At 35.1% G+C, this 25,752-nt stretch overlaps 1 protein-coding gene and 1 pseudogene across 2 annotated transcripts; one reads left to right on the top strand and one right to left on the bottom strand.

The window, feature by feature from the left end:
• The first annotated feature begins 1,649 nt into the window (after positions 1-1,649).
• Positions 1,650-10,683, top strand: LOC112019780 (guanylate kinase 3, chloroplastic). Of its 2 annotated transcripts, none has more exons than XM_024052303.2 (2): positions 1,650-2,994; positions 9,792-10,683. In XM_024052303.2, the coding sequence occupies exon 1, from the start codon at positions 2,107-2,109 to the stop codon at positions 2,977-2,979; it is 873 nt and encodes a 290-aa protein (XP_023908071.1). In that variant the 5' UTR covers positions 1,650-2,106; the 3' UTR covers positions 2,980-2,994; positions 9,792-10,683. The 2 variants fall into 2 exon arrangements, with proteins under 2 accessions (XP_023908071.1, XP_023908070.1); XM_024052302.2 differs by having other exon boundaries at positions 1,651-3,008.
• Positions 10,684-20,623: 9,940 nt separating this feature from the next.
• LOC112012033 (L-type lectin-domain containing receptor kinase IX.1-like) lies at positions 20,624-24,920 on the bottom strand (annotated as a pseudogene).
• Between the last annotated feature and the right edge of the window lie 832 nt (positions 24,921-25,752).

The raw sequence follows: 25,752 nt of genomic DNA, 5'->3' as shown, positions 1-25,752 counted from the left end.
GGCTATACTTAATTTTTTTTCTTTAATTTTAATCTTGTGTTTATATATATATATATATATTAGTTATTGGTAATATAATGAATAAATCTTTATTTATGCAGGTTGAGATTGCTCAAAACTTGTTATTGTTCAGTGAAACTATAACAATACTTTTTATATAAATCAGATTATATTTCTCACTTGCTCTACACTTAAAAGTTATTTTTTATTTTAGTCTTTATAAATATATTGTTTGGTTAGAAATGTCTACTAGAAAATACATCTGGATATGAAAAACTTAAAAAAGAAAAAGAAAAAGAAAAAAAAGCTAATTGAATCTCAAAAAGGATCCATGGATAAATTTTTTATTAGTATTAAATAAAATATAATACAAAATTTAGATGAAAATATCACAAATGAGCAAAAAAAATCACCAAAAATAAATTTTAAATAAAATATATTTGTGAGGACTAGATTTGAATTCCTAGCCCAAAAGTGTAAATGGACTTAGGCCCAAAAAGTCCAAAACAATGAATTTGTAAAGAAGTGTGTTAGAAAACTGGGTTTTAGTTCATCAGACGACAGGTTAAGTAGGTTGATGATAAAAAGATGGAGATAGACAAGTGTAGATAGAAAAATAAATGTCCTCGGCAAAGTCCGAGGAGACTGGTTTTGATATAATGATCTTCAATGTGGTTACAAGTTTTGTTCTAGATAGTTACGGTGTTTCTTTCTTGATTTTTCGATTCCCTTGTCTCGTTCCCTCCTCCTCCTTTTATACTCCCTTTCCTTTTCATCCCTATCTTCTATGTGCATGCCAAATGGTTAGTCTTGATACTTGTTTCATTAGCACCTCCCATAAGTCTTCATGTAGTAGCTGTAAGACTGAAATCCACTATTCAGGTATCACCTCCACATTAAAGCGGTCAGAGAGGTAGCTGCAGTGCATTGAATGCAGAGGTAGCAGCTGTCACCTTAGATATTTTAGGATCTTTCCATGTCTTGAGGTTCTATAGTGCTTATTTGTATCAACTGAGTATTTCTGTGACATTTCTTCGGATAATAGACCATCTCTACGGATCTTGGCCTCAGTCAGCCGAGGTGACTCTTATTCTCGACATAACCCCCTGGATCGTTATGATCTAGATTCACTTTTCCATTTGTCAATATGGTATCTTTTGACAGCGTTTACCCCATTTTCGGACATTTTTTTGACAGCGTTTACTCCATTCTCAGACACTTTTAGTCCTTAGCTTGGGCCTTAGGTCCACTAAATACCCAAATAATGACCTCCAAGGCCCAAGGTCCTTACAATATTATAATATAAAAATATTAAATAAATATTAATTTAATTAATACATAAATATAAAAAATGTCACATATTAATTCCTGCCTTAGATCCCAAAATGTCGGGGAATTAACAACAAAAACGTGGGGGAATTAATCTCCTCCAATTCCCATCAAATTGAATTGGTATTTTCATTAAAAAAAAAAAAAAAAAAAAAAAATTAATCTCCTCCAATTCCCATCAAATTGAATTGGTATTTTCATTAAAAAAAAAAAAAAAAAAAAAACCTTGTAATGAAGTATTTACAATTTAACAGACCCAATGAACGCAGACCCAGGCTTTGAAATCTGAGTGCCGGTGACTTTGACCACCTGAGCCGCCAAACAAAATGCATTGCTGACAAACTTGATTCTCGGATACTTATTAGTGTCTGAGCTGGCACTCCCACTGATAAAGTATTGTACTTGAACCTTCCCTTCTTCATAGTGGGCTGCTGCACCAACAACCACGACACAACATTAGTCCCCGTTCGTTTTCACCAACATTAAAATCCCCAACCTCGTTCGTATCGAACTCCACAGATTTGCTTATCTCCAAATCCAAACACCCCATCTTCTATCTCACGCCAAAATCCCCGTGGAAAATCAAATTCCTCACTGCCCTTTTCCTTTTACCAAAACTTTATCTTTTTCCAGCTTTTTCTTTTTTTTCCATATAGCATAAACCCCGTCATATTACCGATTCCAATTCCATGCACCGACACCACCGGACCCCTATATAAATACACCACCACCCACCACTACCACACTGTCACTCACAATTCCACCAATCTTTTCCCTATGTTCCGTAAAATCCTTTTCCCCTCTTCCCCTCCAACTCTCTTTTTTCCTTTCAAATTTTCCTCATTTCCCAAACACAGGACATTACTATCCTTGTCCCCAAACATCATCCCCCACGCTCCCCTCCGTTTTTTCTGCCTAACCTCGCCAATGTCGACCGACTCGCGCCCCCGCACCGTGTCCATTCCGGCCGCCGACGCGGCCGACCGCTCCGACCTGATTCGGGCCCTGGAGACCTCTCTCGGGTCGCATTTCAGCTCCGACCCGATCGTCCCGACTCCGAGCCCGCTGATAGTCGTCATCAGCGGCCCCAGCGGCGTCGGCAAGGACGCCGTGATAAACCGCCTGACGGAGCTCCGCCGGAACCTCCACTTCGTCGTGACCTGCACGAGCCGCGCCAAGCGGCCCGGCGAGACCGAAGGGAAAGACTACTACTTCGTGACGAAGGAGCAGTTCCTGAGGATGGTGGAGCAGGACGAGCTGCTGGAGCACGCGCTGGTGTACGGCGAGTACAAGGGGATTCCGAAGAAGCAGGTGAGGGAGCTCATGGGGGAAGGCTACGACGTGGTGCTGAGGGTCGATATCCAGGGCGCCGAGACGCTGCGGCGGGTTCTGGGGCAGAAGGCGGTGTTCGTGTTCTTGACGGCGGAGAGCGAGGCGAAGATGGTGGAGAGGTTGGTGGACAGGAGGACGGAGAGGAAAGAGGAGTTGCTCGTGAGGATCGCCACCGCGAGAGAGGAGGTTAAGCACGTTTCGAGTTTCGATTATGTGGTTGTTAACAGGGAAGGGGAGTTGGAGAAGGCGGTGCAGACGGTGGAGGCGATTATCGATGCCGAAAAGGCCAAGGTGCGGCAGCGGAATGCCGTCCTATAATGGAAAAAAGAAGAAGTAAGCAAAATGTGGTATGTTTATGTTGTATTTTTTTATGTTTTGAGTGTGTCGGGTTTTAATTAGCTTAACTGGTAAAGTCTCTGTCGATGATTGGAATGTACTACGGGAATAATATATGGTTAGTTGTTTTGTGTTGGATTGTGCAAAATTGCAAAGGAGTAGAGTAACAGATTAAGGAAGTAGGGATTGAGAACAGAGCAATTTTGTTTTAGACCCATGATTTTGTGTTCCACTGCTCGCTTGTGTTCGCGTTGGTCCAAAGACCATTGGCAATGAAATGATCAGTATTGATGAGGGTTATGGTTAATTCTGGCAAGGTGCAGGCAATTTTTTAGTGTACTTCTGATTTTATGGTGCACAATTGATTAGGGACCGTACCTCATGAAGCAAACTGATAAAATCTGATAAAGGGTCACCATCTTTTTGGTTCTTCTTAAAGCACAAAAGTTTAGAGTACATAGAAATAGATGAATTGATTGAGGGTATGACTAATTCCTCTTTGTTTTGTTGTGCTTTTGGATCTGAAAAGCGGTCCTTATTTCACAGCCTTGGAGTTTTTAATGCTCAAACCATGCATTCTTAATTGCTTTGCCCTGCTTTAGGTTTGACTAAGTCAGCATGACTATGAAAGTAATCAAGCTCGGTATGTTATGTTTTATGTTTGAGTATGAAGTCTCTTGTTGTCAATTGAAGAACTTGGGATCAAATCTGTGCCATAGGTTTTAAATCCTTTACCATTTATATCAACAAGTATGTTAGGGTGGTGTGTGATGTTGAGTTAATGTTTGTTGAAAGGGTTTTGGAATGTACTATGGGAATAATAAGTGTGTAGTTTCTTTCATTGTAGCAACTTGATTGTGTGTACATTGTAGTAGCTTCCAATAGATCCCCAAACTTAAGATCTTAAGTGTATTTGGTGACACAAAGATTTGCTTGGTAGATAACCCCAGGTGCGTATCAAAAGTTGCAAACTTTCTCCTTAATCTCTTTTTAGGTCAACTTTGTGTTGAATGGTGCAAACTGATATAGTAACAGCTCAAGCAGGAATTGAGAACATAGTAATTTTTGGTGTGCGCGTGTGTAGGTAAAATAGGATATAGTCATGGGAGATTCCTTTTTATTGAGAATGAAAGAAGTGAAAAGTTTCAGTTACAAATCTGGGAAAAGTACAAGTGGGAGAAAACCTTTTGAAAGGTGCAAGAACAATGTGACAATGTGATATTGCATCTATTTGAAGGTTCCTACAATATCTGAAATGTGCAAGAGGCCTTTTTCCAGTTGTTTTCGACCATTTCAGTTTGTTACAAAAGCACCTGGAGCAAGACAATTCATGGTGCATGAACGTTTTAACAGTTTTTGACTTTTCTGGCTGGCCTAATTTCTGAAACTTTACACCAATTATAACATCATAAAATTGGTTAGGGACTGTATACTTCATGAAGCAAAATGATAAAGTCTGTTGTTGTGGAATAAAGAAATGTTTTTAGGGTGGTGTGTGATTTTGAGGTAATGTTTTTGTGAGGATTTTGAATTTGGAATGTACTATGGGAATAATACATGGTTAGTTTTTTTGTGTTAGATGCTGCAAACTGCAAACAAATAGAGTAACAAGATTTTTTTTTTGTGTGTGTGTGTGTGTGTGTGTGTGTGTGTGTAAGTAAATGCAAAGCTTATGTTTTTACGAAGGACTGGACCCATGATTTTGTGTTTCACTGCTTGCTTGTGTCTGTATTGGTCCAAAGACCATCGGCAATGAAGTGTTTACTATTGATGAGGCTTATGGTTTATTTTGGCAGGGTGCAGGCATTTTTTTTAGTGTACTTCTGAGGATATTAAGTTTGAGTACATTTTTACTTTTACTGTAGATAGACGTTTTCCTTGTATTTATTACTTATATTAGGAAAGTTAAAATTTCTAACCCGAAGGGTAACAGAATCAGCTATGGAGCACAATTGGTTAGGGACTGTGCCTCATGAAGTAAATATCACTTGTTCAAATCTTTTCTTTCCTCTCTGAGTCTCCCATTTGTGCCAAAAATACTCATCAAAAAAGAAAAAAGAAAAATGGAAAGTTAAAATTTTTTTGCCATGAGAATCAGATGCGAGTGTATAAAATGAAAGTTGTTAGGTAACCGTTAATAGACAAACCTATCCAACTACATGCTTTTGGTTGCTAGTACTATTATAACTGAGCTGTTTGAGATAGGCCAGCAAGTCACAGTCCAAAGGTTTCTAGTACTATCATATGCATGTGCTATCATTGTGGTTGATTTTATAGAAACACTGCTGTTGCTCATCAGTTTTATACCATTATTTCTAGAGGTCTTGGGTTTGGACATGCTATTATTCTCACTTTACCCCTATTAGAGCATCCACAGCAGTGAAGCTAAAAATTTAGCTTTTTAGCTCCACCAAAAATTATTTTATCTATTTTACCTACACACATGCTATAGCAGTGGATCTATTTTAGGGATTTTTTAGAAAAATAACTATAAAACCCAAACAATATTATTAGTTAGACAACGTTTCAAATATATTGCATTTCTAACAATTCGACTTCAGAGGAGTCGATTTTACTGTTTATATTAACTATTTTTTTGCCACGTAAATAAAGAAATCGAGTCCTTTATACTCATTTTTTATACATAAAAATTGACTTCAGCAGAGTCGTTTTCAACACAAAGAAAACGACTCCACTGGAGTCGTTTTCTTTGTATTGAAGACGACTCCAGTGAAGTCGATTTGCCCAAAAACCAGCGCACCACTGGAGAAACCAGCAAACACCAACATTGGAGAACCTAGCAAACACCACGAACTGGAGAACCCAGCAAACACGAACACGAACCAAGGCGCCAATCCACCAAACCCAGGCGCCGACGAGCAACACCGACGAACCAGCAAACACCACGAATTGGAGAACCCAGCAAACACGAACCCAGGCGCCGATTCACCAAACCCAGGCGCCAACGAGCAACGCCGACGAGCAACGCCGACGAACCCAGGCATTCTCATTTCTTTTTTCTTTAGATCTGTAGCCCACTCTTAATCTCTTCCCCTCCAAAAGAAATAATCTCTCATTTTCCCCAAATACAAATCTAAGCTCGGCAATCATGGAAATCAAGCTCAAGTTCGTGATTTCTTCGTCCGTGTCTCTTCGTCTCTCAATCGCGGAAATCACGTAGCATTCAAGCTCAAGTTCGTGATTTCTTCGTCTGTCTCTTCGTTTCTCAATCGCTTCTTCGTCCGTTCTCTTCGTTTCTCAGTCGCTTGATTCAGTAGAACCTAGGAAGAATTTTTATGCAAAGAAATCGACTCCACTGGAGTCGTCTTCAATATAAAGAAAACGACTCCAGTGGAGTCGTTTTCTTTGCGTTGAAAACGACTCCACTGAAGTCGATTTTTATGAATGAAAAATGAGTATAGAGGACTCGATTTCTTTATCTATGTGGCAAAAAAATAAGCAATATGAACAGTAAAATCGACTCCTCTGAAGTCGAATTGTTATAAATGTAATATGTTTGAAACGTTGTCTAACTAATAATATTGTTTGAGTTTTGTAGTTATTTTCTAAAAAATCCCCTATTTTAGCTTTCAATACAATAAAATAATATAAACATCACAATAAAATAATATATCTCACTACCCAAAAAACATCCCAGCACCAACCACACCCACCTCTACCATCAGCAACAGCCACAGCCACAACTACAGCCACAACCACCACCACCACCACCACCGCCGCCGCCGCCGCCGCCGCCACCATTCATCAACTAGAGAAACCCAGCCACCATTCATCAACCATCAACAAAATCAAAACCCATTCATCAAAATAAAAATAGAACCCATCATCCACCATCAAATTAGCCAAAAGCCACCACGAAACCAGAGAAACCCAGCCACCATTCATCAACCATCAACAAACCCCATTCATCAACCATCAACAAAATCAAAACCCATTCATCAAAATAAAAATAGAACCCATCAACATAAAACCCAATCACGGTGACAACACTGTTTTGTCAATCACGACGACAAAATCAAAACCCAGCACTGGCGATCATGGGTCTTGGTGTTTGAGACGGAGAAAGATTGAGAGACAAAGTAGAGGAAAAATGAGATAGCAAAGAGATAGGGGCGGAGAATGAAGAGATCAATCGGCGGTATTGGTCTGAGGCGATTGGCGGCTTGGGACGGTTGGGTCGGGCTGGCGGTGGTGAATGAGGGAGCTTGAGAGAATGACATTGAGAGAGGAGAGTGACGGTGAGTTTTGAGAGCGGCTTGGGACGGCTGGGTTGGGCCGGCGGCGGTGAATGAGGGAGCTTGAGAGAGTGACGGTGAGAGAGGAGAGTGACTAAGAGAGGATGAGAGCTTGAGAGAGTTTTGGGAGAGGATGAGAGCTTCAGATGGAGTGACTGAGAGAGAGAAGAAAGAAAAAAGAAAAAGAAAAAAAGCAAGTGTTATTATTTTAATCACCAGCAAAATAAAATAATATATATTTTTTTAGCTCTCATGAACAGTGCACATCTATCTATAGATGTGCACTGTAGCAATGGAGCTTTAAAAAAATAGATTTAGCTCCACTGCTGGAACAAGATTTTAGTGTTTGAGGAGCTAAAATATAGTAATATACCAATATAGCACCACTGCTATGAGTGCTCTTACGAGCATAAAGAACCTTCACGCAGTCCAAATTTGCAATAGACCTTTCATCAATAACTGTCTTTTCTCATGCGCTTTTTTTGCATTGAATGCAATTGAATTCCTTCAAGATCCTTTCAGTCAGCAATGTATCAACTCATATTTGTTTTCAGTCACAGCTCTGACCTCTTATTCAGGGCGAGAGAACTGTCTCTCAATTCTTCAAGGGCCATCTTTTTTCTTCTTCTTAAAGCACAAAGGTTCAGAGTATATAGAAATAGATGAATTGATTGAGAGAATGACCAATTCCTCGTTGTTTTGTTGTGCTTTTGTATCTGTAAAGTGGTCCTTATTTCACAGCCTAGGAGTAATTTATGCCCAAACCAGGCATCCTTAATTGCTTTGCCCTGCTCTAGGTTTAAATAAGTCAGCATGATAATGAAAGCAAGCAAGCTTAGTATGTTATGTTTTATGTTTGAGTATGAAGTCTCTTGTCATTGAATGAAGAATTTGGGATTGAATCTGTGCATAGGTTTTTAATCCTAAGTGCATTTATATTAAAAAGTGTGTTAGGGTGGTGTGTGATATTGAGTTAATGTTTGTTGAGAGGGTTTTGGAATGTACTATGGCAATAATATGTGAGCAGTTGCTTGTGTTGAATGGTGCAAGGTAATATAGTAACGGCTCAAGTAGGCATTTAGAACATAGCAATTTTTGGTGTGTGCATGTAGGTAAATGCAAAATTTATGTCTTTACATAGGATTGAACCCATTATTTTGCCTTTCACTGATCATTTGTGTCTGTGTTTGTCAAAGACCATTGGCAATGAAGTGATATCACCATTGATAAGGGCTATGATTGATTTTGGCATAAAAAGTGCTTTAGCAAAGTGCAGGCATTTTTAAGTATACTTTTTTAGGATAGATATGATAGGATTTGAACTAATGGTGTTTGCTTCATGATAATTGTTTTTTACCATCATGCTAAGATACAATTGAGGAATTCCTCAAAGCTCCTGCATTAACTTTCCACCCTAGACTTGATATCCTTTTTCACATTCTGAACCTTTCCTGCTGATGACATTTGATACCAGACCAGAAAAGTCACATTACAAGCAGAAAGACATGGTCCTTATAGGGTCCTCTCCAAAGAGAACCACCTCATAATAAACTTGAAGCCCCAGATCCTAACAATTTAAGATACAGCACTGCAATGCGTTTTCACTCACAGCTCTGACCTTACCCTGGATTTGTTGAGGGACTTGTTGAGGGCAATAGAATGGTTCCTCAATTCTTCAAGGGTCATCATCTGTTTTGTTCTTCTTAAAGCGCAAAGGTTTAGAGTACCAAGAAATAGATGAATTGATTGAGAGTCTGATCAATTCCCAGTTTTTATGTTGTGTTTATGTATCTGCAAAATGTTCCTTCTTTCACAGCCTTGAAGTTTTCCATGCCCAAACTGTGTATCCTTAATCAGTTTTCCCTGCTTTAGATTTGACCAAGTCAGCTTGAGTATGAAAAAGAATGCTTAGAGGGAAGATGGAAAGGGTTGAACTCTCTTGTTAACATGATAAATACACGTTTTTCATACTCTTTTGTCGAACACACTGAAGGTCTCCGGTTTGAGTCTGGGCAATGCCAGAACTTGATTATTTTCTTTCTACTAATCAAAAAAACATTTTTCATACTCTCCTACCCTCTCCACAAATTCCGTTTTGCTCTGGAAAAATGAGGTCGCCATTTTATAGAAGTATCTACTATGTTCTGATGGTCTAAATGCTTTACATCCAATGGTCCTAAAAAAATGGAAATAATGAATGCATTAAACCATACATGTCGGCTTTACATTTGAAAGGCTACCAATGGTTAGGCTCCCATCACCTTCTGCAAATGTGGAACCATTGGCATGTGTCGTAACCTTTTGAGTGCTCCCTTGAACACTTGACATGCATGGTATTTCATGTTGTGTGGCTTGTGCAAACAATGATTACATGATGTTAGGGCTATGGCCTTATGGAGCTAATTCTCATGTTATGACATGTTTGAGGTCATTAGTGGTTAAAATTCATCATTTCTTGACTTATATCGACACTTGCCAGTTATTAATTTTCTATTGTTCAAGGATATTTTTCTTAATTTTACACGTTGTTTCTTGTAGGTGATGGAGTGATTATGGCTCTAAGTAAAGGAATTGTGAAGGAGTTACTTTGTAAACTCGGCTCTTTCAATGGTTGACGTGGACAATTAACTTAATTTTAATTATTTGGTTTGTTGGCAAATGTGGACTTTTGCAAGGCAATGCTTAGGATGAAAGGTTTGCAAGTCTCAGAGAATAAGCTAAATATGGGAGAAGAGAAATAGATGGAGCACAATCAGGAGATTTATTCCAATTTTTATGCCATTTGTGAAGCTAACAAAGGATTGAGTTAATTCATTTTTGGAACTTCATACTTAAAAATCTTCAATCAGGTTCCTTGTTAACATGGCAATATAGGATATAGTCATGGGAAATTCCTTTTAATTGAGAATGAAAGAAGTGGAAAGTTTCAGTTACAAATCTGGGAAAAGTACAAGTGGGAGCAAAACCTTTTTTGAAAGGTGCAAGACAAATGTGACAATGTGATGTTGCACCTATTTGAGGGTTCCTACGATATCTGAAATGTGCAAGAGACCTTTTTTCCTGTTGTTTTCTTGCCTTTCAGTTTGTTACAAAAGCACCTGGAGCAAGACAATTCATGGTGCATGAACGTTTTAGCAGTTTTCGACTTTTCGAGCCTGCCCTAATTTCTGAAACTTTATACCAATTATAGCAGCCCAAGATTTGTTTTTTTTTTTTTTTTTTTTTTTATTATTTTTTAGGTTAATGTCTTCATTTAGTTCATTAGATGTCCAAAAATGTGAAGAGAATCTAGTCTCTCCTCTCTTGAAAGTATCTGTTGTAATATGTATTTGGCATACCAAATTATCCATTTACTAACAATGATTCTAAAGAATATTCGTATGGATGTAATTTCTATGGGGTTATCCTACTATCAATGAAAGACTTTCAATCTTGACTATAAAAGAAAAAAAAAAAAAAAAAAAATTTCTAAATTTCTCCATGTACATAAACTTTAAGAAACATAGTTTCATGTATGATTCTTTTGTCATCAAAGACATAGCATAAACTTCTTAAACGTTTAATAATTTGATTGAAAATCAAATGCCTTATACTCAGTAAGTATTGTAAAGCTTTTAAATAAGCCTTCATTTACTTGTGTGCCAATTCCTCAAATTTATTTTGATTGATACGTAATATATATTACTATATCTTTGTCTATACAAATTTACAACAAGAATATTACTTATATATGTTGGACATAAAAAGAAACAAATTATATATGTGAAGTGAACATAAAATTGATTATTTTTTTTGTATGTTTAAAATATATGTTTACAGTTATGTATATGTTATTGTTTACAATAGGAAAAAAATTAAAGTACTTTTAAGCCATGTAATGGTTAAGATAGAGATTTATCAAAACCAACTACCAAATGACACAATATATTATTACAATAATAACGTTAATCTAGTTCTAAAACTCTTTTAAGTTTCTTAAAATTTTTTGGTAGCTTAGTTTTAATTGGGTAGTATTTAACATTTTTGGAAACTTTGGTTACATAATTTCACATTTTTGGAAATTTTTTGGTTGTTAAGTTTTAATTGGGTAGTATTTCACATTTTTAAAATAAACTCTTTTAATAATTTTATTAAACTTATTGATCATTGTTCAATTAATAAGGAGCTAGAAACAAGTTCACTAACTATAGTCATTTTTTGACCCTTGCCAAAATTAGAATTTTTTTTTTTCTCTTCACTTGATTATGCAACTTTTTCACTTACTTAATCAATGATTTAACACCCCTTCAAGACACTCAAAACAATAAAAATGGAACTATAATTACCCAGAAAGAATTGTCAAAACTCAAAAGTGGGCAAAATTATCAAAATCTTTGAATTGGATTACGTTATACTTTTAAGGTAAAAATATCAAAAGCCATGGGATAGCTCTTATCATCAACTTCAATCTCAAATAAATTCGGTTAAAATGTAAGTTGCACTCTCTTAATGTAACTGAAATTCATTTCAATTCTCTAACTTTAATTTTATTCAATTGAGTCTTTTAAGTTTTTAATTTATTCAGTTTAGGCATTCCATCCAATTTAATTAAAAAATTGACATTAAAAAAATATTTCTCACGTGAAAAAAAAAATCTTTAAAATTAATAAAAATTTTATAGATTTTTTTTTAATGAGAAATTTATTTTAAAAAAAAATGTTTTTTCATTAGTTAATTGCATTCTTAACAACAATTTTCTAATGGAATTAAATGAAAGTAATGAATTGAATAAATTTAAAACTTAGAAGACTTGATTGTATGAAAGTAAAATTAGAAAATAAAAATGAGTTATAGTCAAACTTAAAGAGTTCGATTTGCGTTTTAGGTAATAATTTTATTGATGTTGATTATGTGCATGTATTTTAGTTGACAAGAACAAGACCAGATGTGTATGTTAGGAATAGTTCCCCAGAAATGGCAAGTTGGAAACATTATTTAAACAGAACTTTGTGGTATAGTTCTGATTGACTCCAGCTCCCATAACCATTATTGTTGTACCTAATTCTTTTAGCACAGGAGCTGAGTCTTGTCAAACTGGTCTAGTTATATATCTCATGAGAGTGAAGCACTTTGGTTTGAGTTGTTGTTCTATGTGTGTTCTATGTTGCTTTAATTGAGCTACTTTGCCAAGGCATGCTGTTCTACTTTTCTGTGTATAATTAAATTCTATCATCTGAAAGAAAAAGAAAAAGAAAAAAAAAATTAAGCAGTGACTAGAGGTCCTACTGCTTCATATATATAAGAACTAAGAAGCCCACGAGCTAATTTGTAAAAGAACCACCAGAATTTTTGAATCTTTGAAGTGGGTTCAGACCTAATGCCATAACCCCAAACCNTTGCAATCCATAAAATGATAGCTCCCATACTTGAATTTATTGTTTGTCTAATATTTTCTAAATACAGTTTTCAAAAAATTGTATCCTATTTTCCTGATTTAAAATAGAATTTTAAAAACAGTTTAGGGGGTGTGTTCAGGATACAAAAAATGTTTTTAATGACATAGTTGTAAATAAATTGAAAACAGTAGACCCTACATATTTGTCCAAACTCTTTTATCTCTTAAATTTAGGAGTTTATCTTTATCACAAAAAAAATTCTCACACTTCAAATTTGAAACTTATCATTAAAAAAAAAAAAAAAAAAAAAACATGATGAGTTCTATTCCTTTATCATTATCCACAACAAAGGTAAACTACAGATTCTATATGTTACTTTTTGTAAACATTTTTTTAAAATCTCAAAAATAGAAATGGCCTCCCAAACAATTATTTTTATTTTTAGTATTTTGAAAATTGTTCTTCAAAGTGGGAGCCAAACACCTAAAATATAAAAATTATTATCTGGAAACTAGTTTTAAGTTCAATTTTGTGAAAATTGTTTTTATATTATTTTGAAAACAAAAACAAAAATCCTACTACCAATCAGGCCCTAAGACGCTCTCTTACAAATCTAGGTATTCAAAACAAACTTATCCAAAGTTTAAAAATAAAAAGGAAATTATGACACTAAAATAAAAAATAAAAAAATCTCATTGATGAGGCTAGGCTAATGCGTGTGTCTATATATATATATATATATAAAGATTCCTCTCTTTAAATTGGACTCAGACAAAACTTGGAGATAACTTGATAAAAATATACGTCCAACTCCACTTAAAATACCTATAAAATAGAACACTCTCGTACTAATCCATGTCTCAAAAAAAAGAAAGGAAATATAAACATAAACAGTAATTTGCTAGTCAATGAGAACTCATCATGTTTTTTTTTTTTTTTTTTTTTTAATGATAAGTTTCAAATTTGAAGTGTGAGAATTTTTTTTGTGATAAAGATAAACTCCTAAATTTAAGAGATAAAAGAGTTTGGACAAATATGTAGGGTCTACTGTTTTCAATTTATTTACAACTATGTCATTAAAAACATTTTTTGTATCCTGAACACACCCCCTAAACTGTTTTTAAAATTCTATTTTAAATCAGGAAAATAGGATACAATTTTTTGAAAACTGTATTTAGAAAATATTAGACAAACAATAAATTCAAGTATGGGAGCTATCATTTTATGGATTGCAAAACAAAAAAACTATATTTAAATACTCTTACCAAACAACCCCTTATTTTGTAGGTATTTTAAGTGGAGTTGGAGATATATTTTTACTGGGTTATGCTCAAGTATTTTTCCGTTAAACCTAAGGTTTAGGGGTATTTATGAACCACATAAAAGTCTAGTCCAAATAGGGGAATCCTCTTATAAATAATGTGTGTGTGTGTCTATATATATATATATATATATATTATGCTTTTGTATGTATATAATTTATGAAAAGACTTCCTTTTAAAAATTGTGAAAAGAATTGAATTTTTAATTAATTTGGAATTAAGTATATCTCTTTCTTCTTGTTAAGGTTAAGACTATTGAGTAATTAGGGCCAAATCGGCCATTTACTTTGCGGAAATTATTAGCAACATACCACTATTTGCAAAATAAGTAGCAAAATACCACTTTTTTAAAACTCAAGTTCATGAAACTCGAGTTTGTTGTGTATATCGAGTTTTAAACACTCGAGTTTCATAAAAAAAAAACTTGTGCTGAAGTGGATTTTTTTTTTTTTTTTTTTTTTTGGAAAAAAATGCCACATGGAACTCGAGTTTAAACTCTAGCTTAGCAAGCTCGAGTTCTTTGTAAATACAAAACCCGAGCTTAAATGCTCTTTTTTTTCCTTCTATGGTACTCGAGCTTACCAAGCTCGAGTTCCTTGTAATATGGAACTCGAGTTTGGTAAGCTTGAGTTCCTTATACTTTTTTATTTTTTTTTTATTTTTTTTATAATCAACAAATAAACATAAGCATAAAAATAAGTATTTTTTTTTCATTTGAACGCACAAACATATATTTTTATTTATTTAAATAGAAGCATTGTAAAATATAGAAATTTTAATTTCAAAATATGAATTTTTAGGCCACTCATACCCATTGTTCATTCATTTTTAACACACTCATCAATTTCTAACTTCTCGGAAGCATTATGGTCAATTTCTTGACTTGAAGTGTTTCTAAGAGGAATGTGAAACATTTTTTTATGTATATCTAAATGTTTGGCTAATGATGTGAAAGTTGCTTTGGTAAATTTTTTTTCTTGGCGAGTTGTAGCACACCATATTTAGATATTGTTCACTGTTTTCTCATAAAACACCTTCAGATTTGGCTTTTAAATTTAGAAAACACAATTTCATGAGGTGTTTTATGAGAAAACAGTGAACAATTTTTTAAATAGTGAACAGAGAATAATTTATGAAGAAAAGAGAGTGAACAATTTTTTAAATAATGCTGAATAGAAAATAATTTTATGCAAAATGCTAGAAATAGTTTATGCAGAAAATAGTAAAAAATTTTATACATAGTTAAATTGAGCCCTTATGTTCACATGCTTGTTCATGAACACATTATTATGTTTGAACTTTGTTTGTTTTATAATCAAACCTAAACTTAAGACTTGAACTTGACTTGTTTTTCAAAAAAATGAATATAAACAAGTTTTTTATCAAGTCGAACTTGAGCTGATTATAAACAACTTGGTTCATTTATAGTCCTAGCTATTTCCTTTTTTGTTATGGTAGGCCCAATTGAGCTGAAAGATAGTAAAAATTGTAATTACTCACATTTGTTGAGAATTGAGATAACAATTTATAATTGGTGTGCCATAAAGTGATAATAGTGGTGGTACAGATGAAAATAATGTTGGCACTAATTATATTTTGCTAACTCAACAAATTGTAAAAAAAAAAAAAAAAAGTTGTGAAAATTCGATGTCTCTAGCATTGCTAGAAAGTAGAAAGAGAGTGGAATTTTGGAAATAAAGTACCATACACGTCTGTAGACTGTAGCAGAATTTTTTTCGGGGGAATCAAGGGAAAAGGAAAAAAAGAGGAAATTGGTAGGAAAAAGAAAAAGTTGATATCAAGGCAAGGTCATATATGTGAACAAGAAGAAGCTTTGAGTTGGACCGTGGTTTGCCACTTAATCCTGAAAAGCACAGCTTACCTAATCTAACCTAATCAGTTAGACTACTAATTGATGTATTTGTCTCAAGGCAAGGTCATATGTGAACAAGAAGAAGCTTCGAGTTGGAACGTGGTTTGTCACTTTATCCTGAAAAGTACAGCTTACCTAATCTAACCTAATCAGTTAGACTACTAATTGATGTATTTTTCCCAAGGCAAGGTCATATACGTGAACAAGAAGATGCTTTGTGAGTGAAAAAAAAAAAAAAAAAAACAAACCTAGGGTGTAATGAGTTCATACCTTTTTGCACTGGTTATGGATGGGCTCAGAAAATTAGTTCAAGCTAAACTAATGTTGGTAGTTGTTTTTTGTTATACTCCAAGTAAAGAAAAATTGATTTGGTAAGCATACTCATAACATAAGCCAAGGTAAGCATGATTCATACAACATCAATACATAAGAACGATTTAATAATTAAGATTTATGGTGTCATTTCGACATAGTACATTGATCTAATTCTTACTATACCACCAATATTGGGATATGGCAACAAATAGAGGTCTATCACAATCAATTACCCAATGCACATTTGCTGAGCCAAAGTTAGTACATAAGCTCCAAAGAGCAACATTAAGCTTGTTAAAGTCCATATCTATTCCTTTTAATGAGAGTTATCTACTTGTCTTTAATCCTAACATTTAGCTACTTACTACACATCCATAACAAAAGTAAAAAATAAAAAAAATAAAAAAATAAAAGAAGAAGAAGAAGAAGAAGGAGAAGCTTAAATTCAGGCTTTAACAACTACCTTTAAAACCAAGAAATTATACATAACATTTTTTTTTTATGAAATAAAAATAGATGTGGGTTTTTTTGATATGTTTTTTTTTTTTTTTGTCTTTTATTTTTGTTAAATGAAAGATCCAAGATTGTTTGTGTTTGAGTGTTATTGCAGGTGTTGTAGGTGTTGTTTTTTTTAATTTTATTTTATTCAAAATTTAGTGTTTTAATACTAAAATTTAGCCATGTACCACACATCAATAGCAAAAAGTTAAGAAGAGCAAAAAATTTAAAATTTAACAACTACCTTTTTTTATGCTAAAAGGTTGACATTTTTTTTTTTTTTGGGGGTGTTGTTGTTGTTGGTTTTTTTTTTTTTTTTTTTTTTTTACAATTTTATTTATGACCGTTATCAAGTTGTATTTAATCCTAAAATGTAGTGTTTTAATCCTAAAATTTAGCCATGTACCACGCATCCATAACAAAAAGTTAAAAAGAGCTTATATTTACAATTTAGCAACTAGATTTTTTTTTTTTCCTTTTACGGTAAAAGTCTCAAATTTTTGTTGTTATAGGTTTTTTTTTTTTTTTTTTTTTTTTTTTTTGGGGGGGGGGGTTAAGGAAAGGCTCTAGATGTGCATCCACATTTTTTTCTTTTAGTGGTGTTGTTGTTGTTGTTCTTTTTATTTATGATAGTTATCAAGTTGTATTTAATCATAAAATGTTGTGTTTTAATCCTAAAATTTAGCCATATACTACACATCCATAATAAAAAGTTAAAAAGAACTTATATTTAAATTTATAATATAACTAGAATAAAATAAGTTTTAAAAAGCTAATTCATCAAAGGCATTGTTGTATCTTCAATTTGAAATCAGCCATTTACCACTTTTCGCGAAATTATTAGCAACATACCACTGTTTGCAAAATAAGTGGCAATGTACCACTTTTTTGAAACTCGAGTTCGCTATGTAAATCGAGTTTCAAACACTCAAGTTTCATAAAATAAAATATTAAAAAAAAAGAAAAAAACTTGTGCTGACGTGGATTTTAATTGAAAAAATGCCACATGGAACTCGAGCTTGGTAAACTCAAGATTCATGCAACACAATACTCGAGCTTACAAAGCTCGAGTTCTTTGTAAATACAAAACTCAAGTGTAATGCTCTTTTTTGTTCTTCTATGGTACTCGAGCTTACCAAGCACAAGTTCCTTGTAATATGGAACTCAAGTTTGGCAAGCTCGAGTTCCTTATACTTTTTTTTCCGATAATCAACAAATAAACATAAACATAAGTAATTTTTTTCATTTAAACGCACAAACATATGCAGTGAACAAAGAATAATTTATGCAAAAAAATAGTGAACAATTTTTTAAATAATGCTGAATAGAAATAATTTTATGCAGAATGCTAGAAACAATTTATGCAGAAAACAGTGAACAATTTTTATGAGAAAACAGTAAATAGTTTTAATTAATGCAGAAAACAAATTTTATGAATATAGTCAGCAGATTTGAATATATAGTAAACAAGATGTGCAGAGAGCAACCACCCTCTCCACCTCACCCCTTCTCTTGAAGTCCATCAATTCGACTCTCCAATTTGTCTACTCTGTGTTCGAAAAGTGGATACACTCTACCTTTACTATTGCTCAAGATGCGATTTTGCTACCCACATTTATTGTGCCATGCTCCCCTCAAACCGGGAGTACATAAATTTGCAGGAACTTAAAAAGGAGTAGTCCATCGAGTCAAAAACTGAAGATCCAGAGCTCCATCAATTCTTTGACTCAAGAATTTGCAAAGTCAAAAAAACCACTGTTGGGGAGGAGGGAACTGAAATAGCCACAGAAATCAAACACGTTAGTCACGAGCATGATTTGAAGCTTACTAATGGGATTCCGAATAACACAAAATGCAATGGTTGTGTACAATCCATTCTCTCTCCATTTTACAGTTGTACCCCGTGTAGCTTCTTTCTTCATAAACTTTGTTCTAAATTACCCAAAATAAAACGACACTACACACTTGATGCACACCCTCTCACCCTCAATTATCAGCAAGCTTCTTTTTTTTTTTTTTTTTTTTTTTTGGTATTGCCAATGGCCAGAGGTGCAATGGCTTAAAATACAACTGTCAGATATGCAACCGCAATTACAACCATTTCTTTTGTTTACTTTTCCATAAGGGTTATGTCAGTAAGAATAAATGAGTATATTTGATAGGTGTTTGACAAAAGGCTTCCAATAAGTATTTTATTTTTTAATTCTCCTTTGATCTGTCTTTTTATTTTTTGTTCCTATACAGATAACTCTCCTGTGGTGGAGTTTAATTAATTCTCAAAAATATTGAAAGAGAATCGCAAGTAGCATATGCAGGTAGTGCATCCTATGTTCAACACATTCTCCGTGACATAGCATGTAACTGCATTTTTTTTTTTTTGGCTCAATGACAATTAGTGTTGCCCCTATATAACTTCATGCAAGTGAGTTGATGCTTCCTTTTTTCTTTATTGAAGTCATCTGCAATTTCTGGAGCCAAGGATAAATCTAATGTTTATGTAAAATTGTATTGATGCAACATGTAATTAATTAGTGAATGTCATTGGTAGATTAAGCGATTCTAATTTACTTATCCCAAAAAAGAGCAATTCTAAATGAAATTTTATCTAAATTATATTTTTGAATGGATAAAAAGGTGTTATTTCATGTTATTACTTTCAAATAAATTTAACATTCTAGTTAACCTTCTCATGTAGCAGCTTACAACAATATTTGCTTATCACGCTTGGGTACTCCACTAGTTACCAGAAGGAGCAGTCCACCTGCTGTATGATTTGGCTCTATAGGTGACAATAATTAATTAAGCCTTCTGTTTATTGACAAAGCTTCTTCTCCTTCCCATGTGACGTTACTTGGTAAAGACCAATTACATGGTAGCATATAATTCTAAAAGGGTTATTGTGTTGTCTTTTTAGATAGCAAATTATGCTTCTTGTTTTTTTTTTTTTTTTTTTGTAATTGAAAATTGTAGTAATCTCAAATTATAGTGGATGCAAATTATTAACTTTTTTCCAAAAAAAATAGAAGAGCCTTTGATGCACGTGCTCAGAGGCTAGTATATATTATGCTTTTGTATGTATATAATTTGTGAAAAGACTTCCTCAAAAAAAAAAAAATGTGAAAAGAATTGAATTTTTTTATTAATTTGGAATTAAGTATATCTCTTTCTACTTGTTAAGGTTAAGACTATTGGGTAATTAGATTATTAATTGAAGCTACAACAATGCCTTTGATGAATTACCTTTTTAAAACTTCTTTTATTCTTTTATATTATAAATTTATATTGTAGCTAATGAATCTTTCATCTATAAATTTTTTTCAATTATACATTTCTAACATATGATTCAAGATATAAAAATCGAAAATAATAAAAAAGAGGAAGAATTTAAAATGCAATGAATCTAAAAAATAACTTGAAAAATTATACTAGTAGTAAATAAAATATAAAATAAATTGAATTATTTTTTGAAAAGTTACAGAACAGTTTTTTATTTAAAAAAAATCATAACTCTAAAATTTAAATTTAAATAAATATTATTTAATTGCTATTTAAATACAAGAAAAATAACTTACTTGAAATTTTGGTCTGAAGCCTCCAATTGTATCAAGGTGCCTTTGCTCTCATGTAAAAACTAAAAAAATATTGTTCGACCCCATTTAGTGAGGAAAAGTATAAACTCACATTTGAGAGAGAAAGTGTGTTGATAATGAGTAATAGTCAAGCAATTAAATTTACTAGTTGTTACGAACTTAAACTTTTGGAATAAATAATAATTTATCATTGTCATTCCCTAACTATATGATTCTAATCAAGCTAGTGAGTATAAGAAACTAAAAGTTTTATAATAACTTTCAACTTTGTGAAATCTGCATAAAACGAGCTGAGTACACTCAAGAGACAACAATCAGATGTAAAAGGTTTTAACAGCAAAGAAGGTAAATAGCATTAACAACCCCATTGAATACTTGTAACAGTTTTTAGAAGCAATAGTGAATAGGATTAACGACCTTGTTGAAGACTTGTAGTTATGGAAGGTGCACCAGAGCAGACTAACGGTGTAGGTACATGATACATAGGAATAGGCATTTGCGGTGGAAGATTTGGCATTCTTGCATCAAATTTAAGACCTTGAATGGCTTGCCTTATGGATGGTCTCATATTTTGATCAGAGTGAGCACACCAAAGTCTAACCACCACCACACACTCTACCTGTTTTTCATCAAAATTTGTCTGCAACATTCTATCAACAGCCAAAAGAAGATCTTCTCTTCCATATAAATTCCAAATCCACTCTACCAACATCAATTCAGAATTCGTTCCCACACGATCAATTGACCTTCTTCCAGTAACAATTTCTAGGGCAACTATTCCAAAGCTATATACATCTGATTCTTTACTAGCCCTACCTGTATATTCTAGAGCCAAGTATCCTATAGTTCCAGCCAATCTAGTTGTTATGGGAGCTAACTCATGGTCCATTAGCCGACCTAGCCCAAAGTCATCAAGCTTGACATTGCTTAGAAAGGATCATGACGAGATTGGGCTTCCATGACCGCTGGATATCACTGATGATGATGTGCATAAAAAGTGTCTCATACTCTGTGCTTTTGAATGGAGAGCCTAAGGGCTTAATCTTGCCAACACGTGGTATCTTGCAAGGCAATCCCATATCACCGTACCTTTTCTTATTATGCATGGGGGAGGTCTTTTTGCCATGTTAAAGCAAGTAGAAAACAGAGGAAGCATCAATGGTGTCTCGATATGTTGGAGAGCCCCACGGATCTCCCACTTACTATTTGTTGACGATAACCTTGTTTTTTGCAAAGCCAACATGACTGAGTGCTCCAGCATTTGGAAAATTCTTCGGGATTATGAAATGGCGTCAGGGCAGAAGATGAACAGGGACAAAACATCCCTGTTTTTTAGCAAAAACACGCCTACAGAAACCCAAGACTCCATCAAAGAATTATTTGGAGCACAAGTCATTAAACAGCACGAGCCATATCTGAGATTACCTTCATTAGTTGGCAGAGAGAAAAAGAAAGCCTTTAAAAAAATTAAGGACCAAGTGGGAAAGAGAATTGCCGATTGGAAGGGGAAGTTACTATCTAGTGCTGGTAGAGAAACACTTATAAAGGCAGTGGCCCAAGCCACACCGACATACTCCATGAGCTATTTTAAGCTTCCGGGCTCATTATGTAAAGAGCTTAAGGCCATGATTAGCCGGTTTCGGTGGGGACAAAAAAAGGAGGAGAGGAAAATCCCGTGGATCGCATGGGAAGTTATGCAAGCCTAAGGCAAATGGAGGAATGAGATTCAAAGATTTAAAAGCCTTTAACTTAGCTCTCCTTGCAAAATAGGGGTGGAGATTAATGCATAACCAAAACACACTCTTTCACCAGGTCTTCAAAGACAAGTATTTTGAGAACTCCACATTCCTTGAAGTCGAATTGGGGAAGCACCCCTCCTTTGCATGGAGAAGCATTATGGCAGCCAAGAATGTTGTGGCAGAAGGTACCAAATGGAGTGTCGGCAACGGCAACAAGATTAGATTATGGGAAGACAAATGGTTGCCAATGCCTACCCACTTCAAGCCTATTAGCCCGAGGAAGAATCTCCAGGAAGGAAACCAAGTATCAAGCTTGATTGATCAGACGTTGTACACTTGGAGAGAAGATGTTGTGCGTAATACTTTCCTCCCACATGAGGCTGAGATTATTCTCGGCATCCCCCTCAGCTCATTCCCCACTAAAGACAGACGAGTTTGGTCAGCCACTGCAAATGGCTTCTTCACTGTTCGTAGTGCGTACTGAGTTGCTCAACAACTCCAAGAAAGCGAAGATGTTGGCCAAAGCTCTGACAGTATGGTAATGACAGGCCTTTGGAAGACCATTTGGAACCTTAAATGCCCATGCAAACTAAGAAACTTTGCATGGCGGGCAAGCAAAAATATTCTTCCCACCAAGACTCGCCTCAGAGACCGCCATGTGCAAGTTGACGTAGAATGTGACATGTGCGAAGCAACAGAGACACCGGGACACGTTTTCTTGGGGCGCGGCCTGGCCATGGAAGTATGGACAATCCTCGGTGTCAAGCCACCTAATACCCCTTGGGAGCCAAAAGATTTCTGTGACTTATTCTGGCTGTTTAAAGAGCGATTCCAAAATGCTAACTTGGAAGTCCTTATTGCAGCGGCATGGGGCATTTGGAACAATAGAAATGATGTCAGGCATGGTGGTTCCTCTAAAACAACAACGATTATAGTCACTAATGCTTACAGGTACATGAAGGAGTTCAGACAAGCAACAACCATCACAGTCCCAAGGCGTGAATCTACGCAGGAGCGGTGGAAGCCTCCACCCCACAAGTGGTACAAGCTAAACATAGATGGAGCAACGTTTAAGGATGAAGGGCATTGTGGATTGGGAATAATAGTTCGGAACGATAGAGGAGAGATCATGGGGGCTTTGTCGAAGAGGATTCGTTTCGCTTTGGGTGCATTAGAAGCTGAAGCCAAAGCAGCGGAGTGTGATGTAATTTTTGCATGGGAGCTGGGACTTAGAGAAGTCATTATTGAAGGGGATTCGCAGGTAGTCATTCATGCTTTGTCTACAGAGCAACCTGCCCCTTTATCAATCTAGCAACTTATCTCGGGGACTAAGACATGGCTGCCAAAGTTCAGGTCCTGGAAGGCATGTTTTGCACGAAGGGATTGTAACAAAGCAGCTCATTTAATGGCTAGATATGCTAAGGAAATTGAAGATTGTATTATTTGGGTGGAGGACACTCCCCCTTTTATTGTATCTGAAGTTCACTCTAATGTAATTTCTCTGGGTTCTACCCAAGTTTAATGATATTGCAAACTTCCAATCAAAAAAAAAAAAAGAAAGAAAGAAAAAACAGAATCAAGCATGACATTGCTTGATTTGATATCCCGGTGTAACAGGCATTGCTCCCACTCTTCATGAAGATAAAGCAATGCAGAGCCCAACCCAAGAGCTATCTTGTATCTCACTACCCATGTGAGAGGACTCCTCTTGCCAAAGAGGTGATAATCAAGGCTACCATTTGGCATAAACTCATAGACAAGTAGGAACTCATCTCTTTCACGACACCTTCCTATTAGTTTCACCAAATTTCGATGTCTCAGTTGGCTAATAGTCTTCACCTCAGTTATGTATTCTTTTTCCCCCTGCTTGGACCCTCTCGAGATTTTCTTCACAGCAACTAGCATATCTAAATCAGTTAAGTGCCCCTTGTAAACGGCACCAAACCCTCCTTGACCCTACTTCTTCTCATTCGAGAAATGGTTGGTGGCTGAAACAAGATCTCTGTAAGAAAACCTTCTTGGTCCTCCTACTCTTCCCTCAAGTTCATCATTTATTGATGCTAAATTTACTGTCTCTACTACTACCTTTTTCTTTCCTTTCCATATCAACAATACGACAAATGCAAAAATTGCCCCAACTATCAGAACACCACCTGAGACTGCTAGACCAACCACAAATCTTTTAGTTTTCGCATTCTTTCCATTTGTTTCCTTTATATCCAAACTTGAACTGAATTCCCATGACTGAAGTGTATGTCGCTCTACATACGAACCTGTAGTAGCTGAAAATCCAACTTTGACCCATTGTGGGAGAACTTTCATCAGATCAATTTCATAAAAAAGACTGGTATTCTCCTGAGCGTTAGAGGTTGTTTGGTATTTCCAAGAGACACTCAAATTTTTAGTAGAAGAATTGTAGATAATCCATACATCAGCAGTATCTCCACTGTGTAAGCTGGCATTCCAAGGGGTGTAAACAGCAGAATAAATTGCATTGTTGTTAAGCCCGACATGCTCAACTGAAGGATCCCATTCTGGGTTCGCGAAAGAGTCACTCAACTAGAACAATTTGGTTCTGAGTTGAATTAGCGGTTGAGGTGTTGAATAGGCCTAGAAATCCCCCAGCTGAATTTGTCCGAACCCAACAGGGGCTAGAAAGAATGCTAGCCCATGGCCGTAAGTGTTCATTCCTTGGGTGTCAATAAGGAAGGAGAAATGTGTACTGAAGTCAGTGAGCTTTCCTGTATCAGGGTCCCAAAGCGGCACCCCCTTAGCATAGAATGCCTGACCAACTCGGTTTAAATAATGAACTCTGTTCATTTCAATGGCTCCTAGTGTTACCATTGCATCACCTAGACATAGTATGTTGGAGGGATCAGGCTCAAAGAGAGTTATTTGGAAATAAACTGAAGAAACAGTGGGAAGAACTAGAAGGAAGAAGTAAAGAGGAAACATGGTATGTCTAGGTGGAGAGAGAGTACGAACTATTGCGTGGAAGTGGCACCTGAATATTTCGGTTATATCAAGATATGATTCTAATGTTTATGAATGATGATTCTAACGTTTCAGTCACCAATAATGCACTTTTAAATTTAAGTGAATGGGGTTTGATGAATTTTCACATGAAACTATATCCCTCGAATAAAATATAGAAAGATTACGCTGATGCCTCGCCGGCAAAATAGCGGCAAAATAGCGTCAACGCACTTAATTTAGTGAAAATGATACAATAAAACAATACTTTGGAATTCTGATTAGTGAATTATAGTTTAGCACTAATAAAATCATCCAGAAATATTTTTAAGATAATTGATAACCTTGATTATTGGTATTCACATGTTACGCCACCTTCGACACCGACGTCTGGGCAGATGACGCTGCAAAGACAACTTTTATTATCAGTAAGTCTGCTAAGACTGGTTTGATCATGTCAAAGAGTAGGAATTCATCGGTCAATTAAATGTTTTTCTTTCATTTTGATATTCTAGGCATAAGGCCACCTGAATTTTAAAATTCTCTGTTACGACCCTTATTCTTCGTCTCACATACCTAGGCAACAATGCACATTTCTTCATAGTGAAACTAAATTCAATGTTCTACCAAGACTGGTTTGATCATGTCAAAGAGAAGAAATTCATTGGTCAAGAAAATGTTTCCTTAATTATGATATTAAAAAATACAGGACCAGCTTTAGGTCTTGGCCTAAAGCCACTTATATTATGCCTAAAGCTCTCTATTAACTCCAAAAAAAAAAGTCTTAAAGACTATAGCCTGTCAACAGGAATCC

Source organism: Quercus suber, unplaced genomic scaffold (assembly GCF_002906115.3).
Source record: "Quercus suber isolate HL8 unplaced genomic scaffold, Cork oak 2.0 scaffold_11, whole genome shotgun sequence".
NCBI lineage: Eukaryota > Viridiplantae > Streptophyta > Magnoliopsida > Fagales > Fagaceae > Quercus > Quercus suber.
Note: the sequence above shows the minus strand (reverse complement) of the source record. Positions and strands in the feature narration are given on the sequence as shown.

Excerpts from the sequence above, each read along its gene's own strand:
- LOC112019780 (XM_024052303.2), top strand. The coding sequence starts at position 2,107 with ATGTTCCGTAAAATCCTTTTCCCCTCTTCCCCTCCAACTCTCTTTTTT.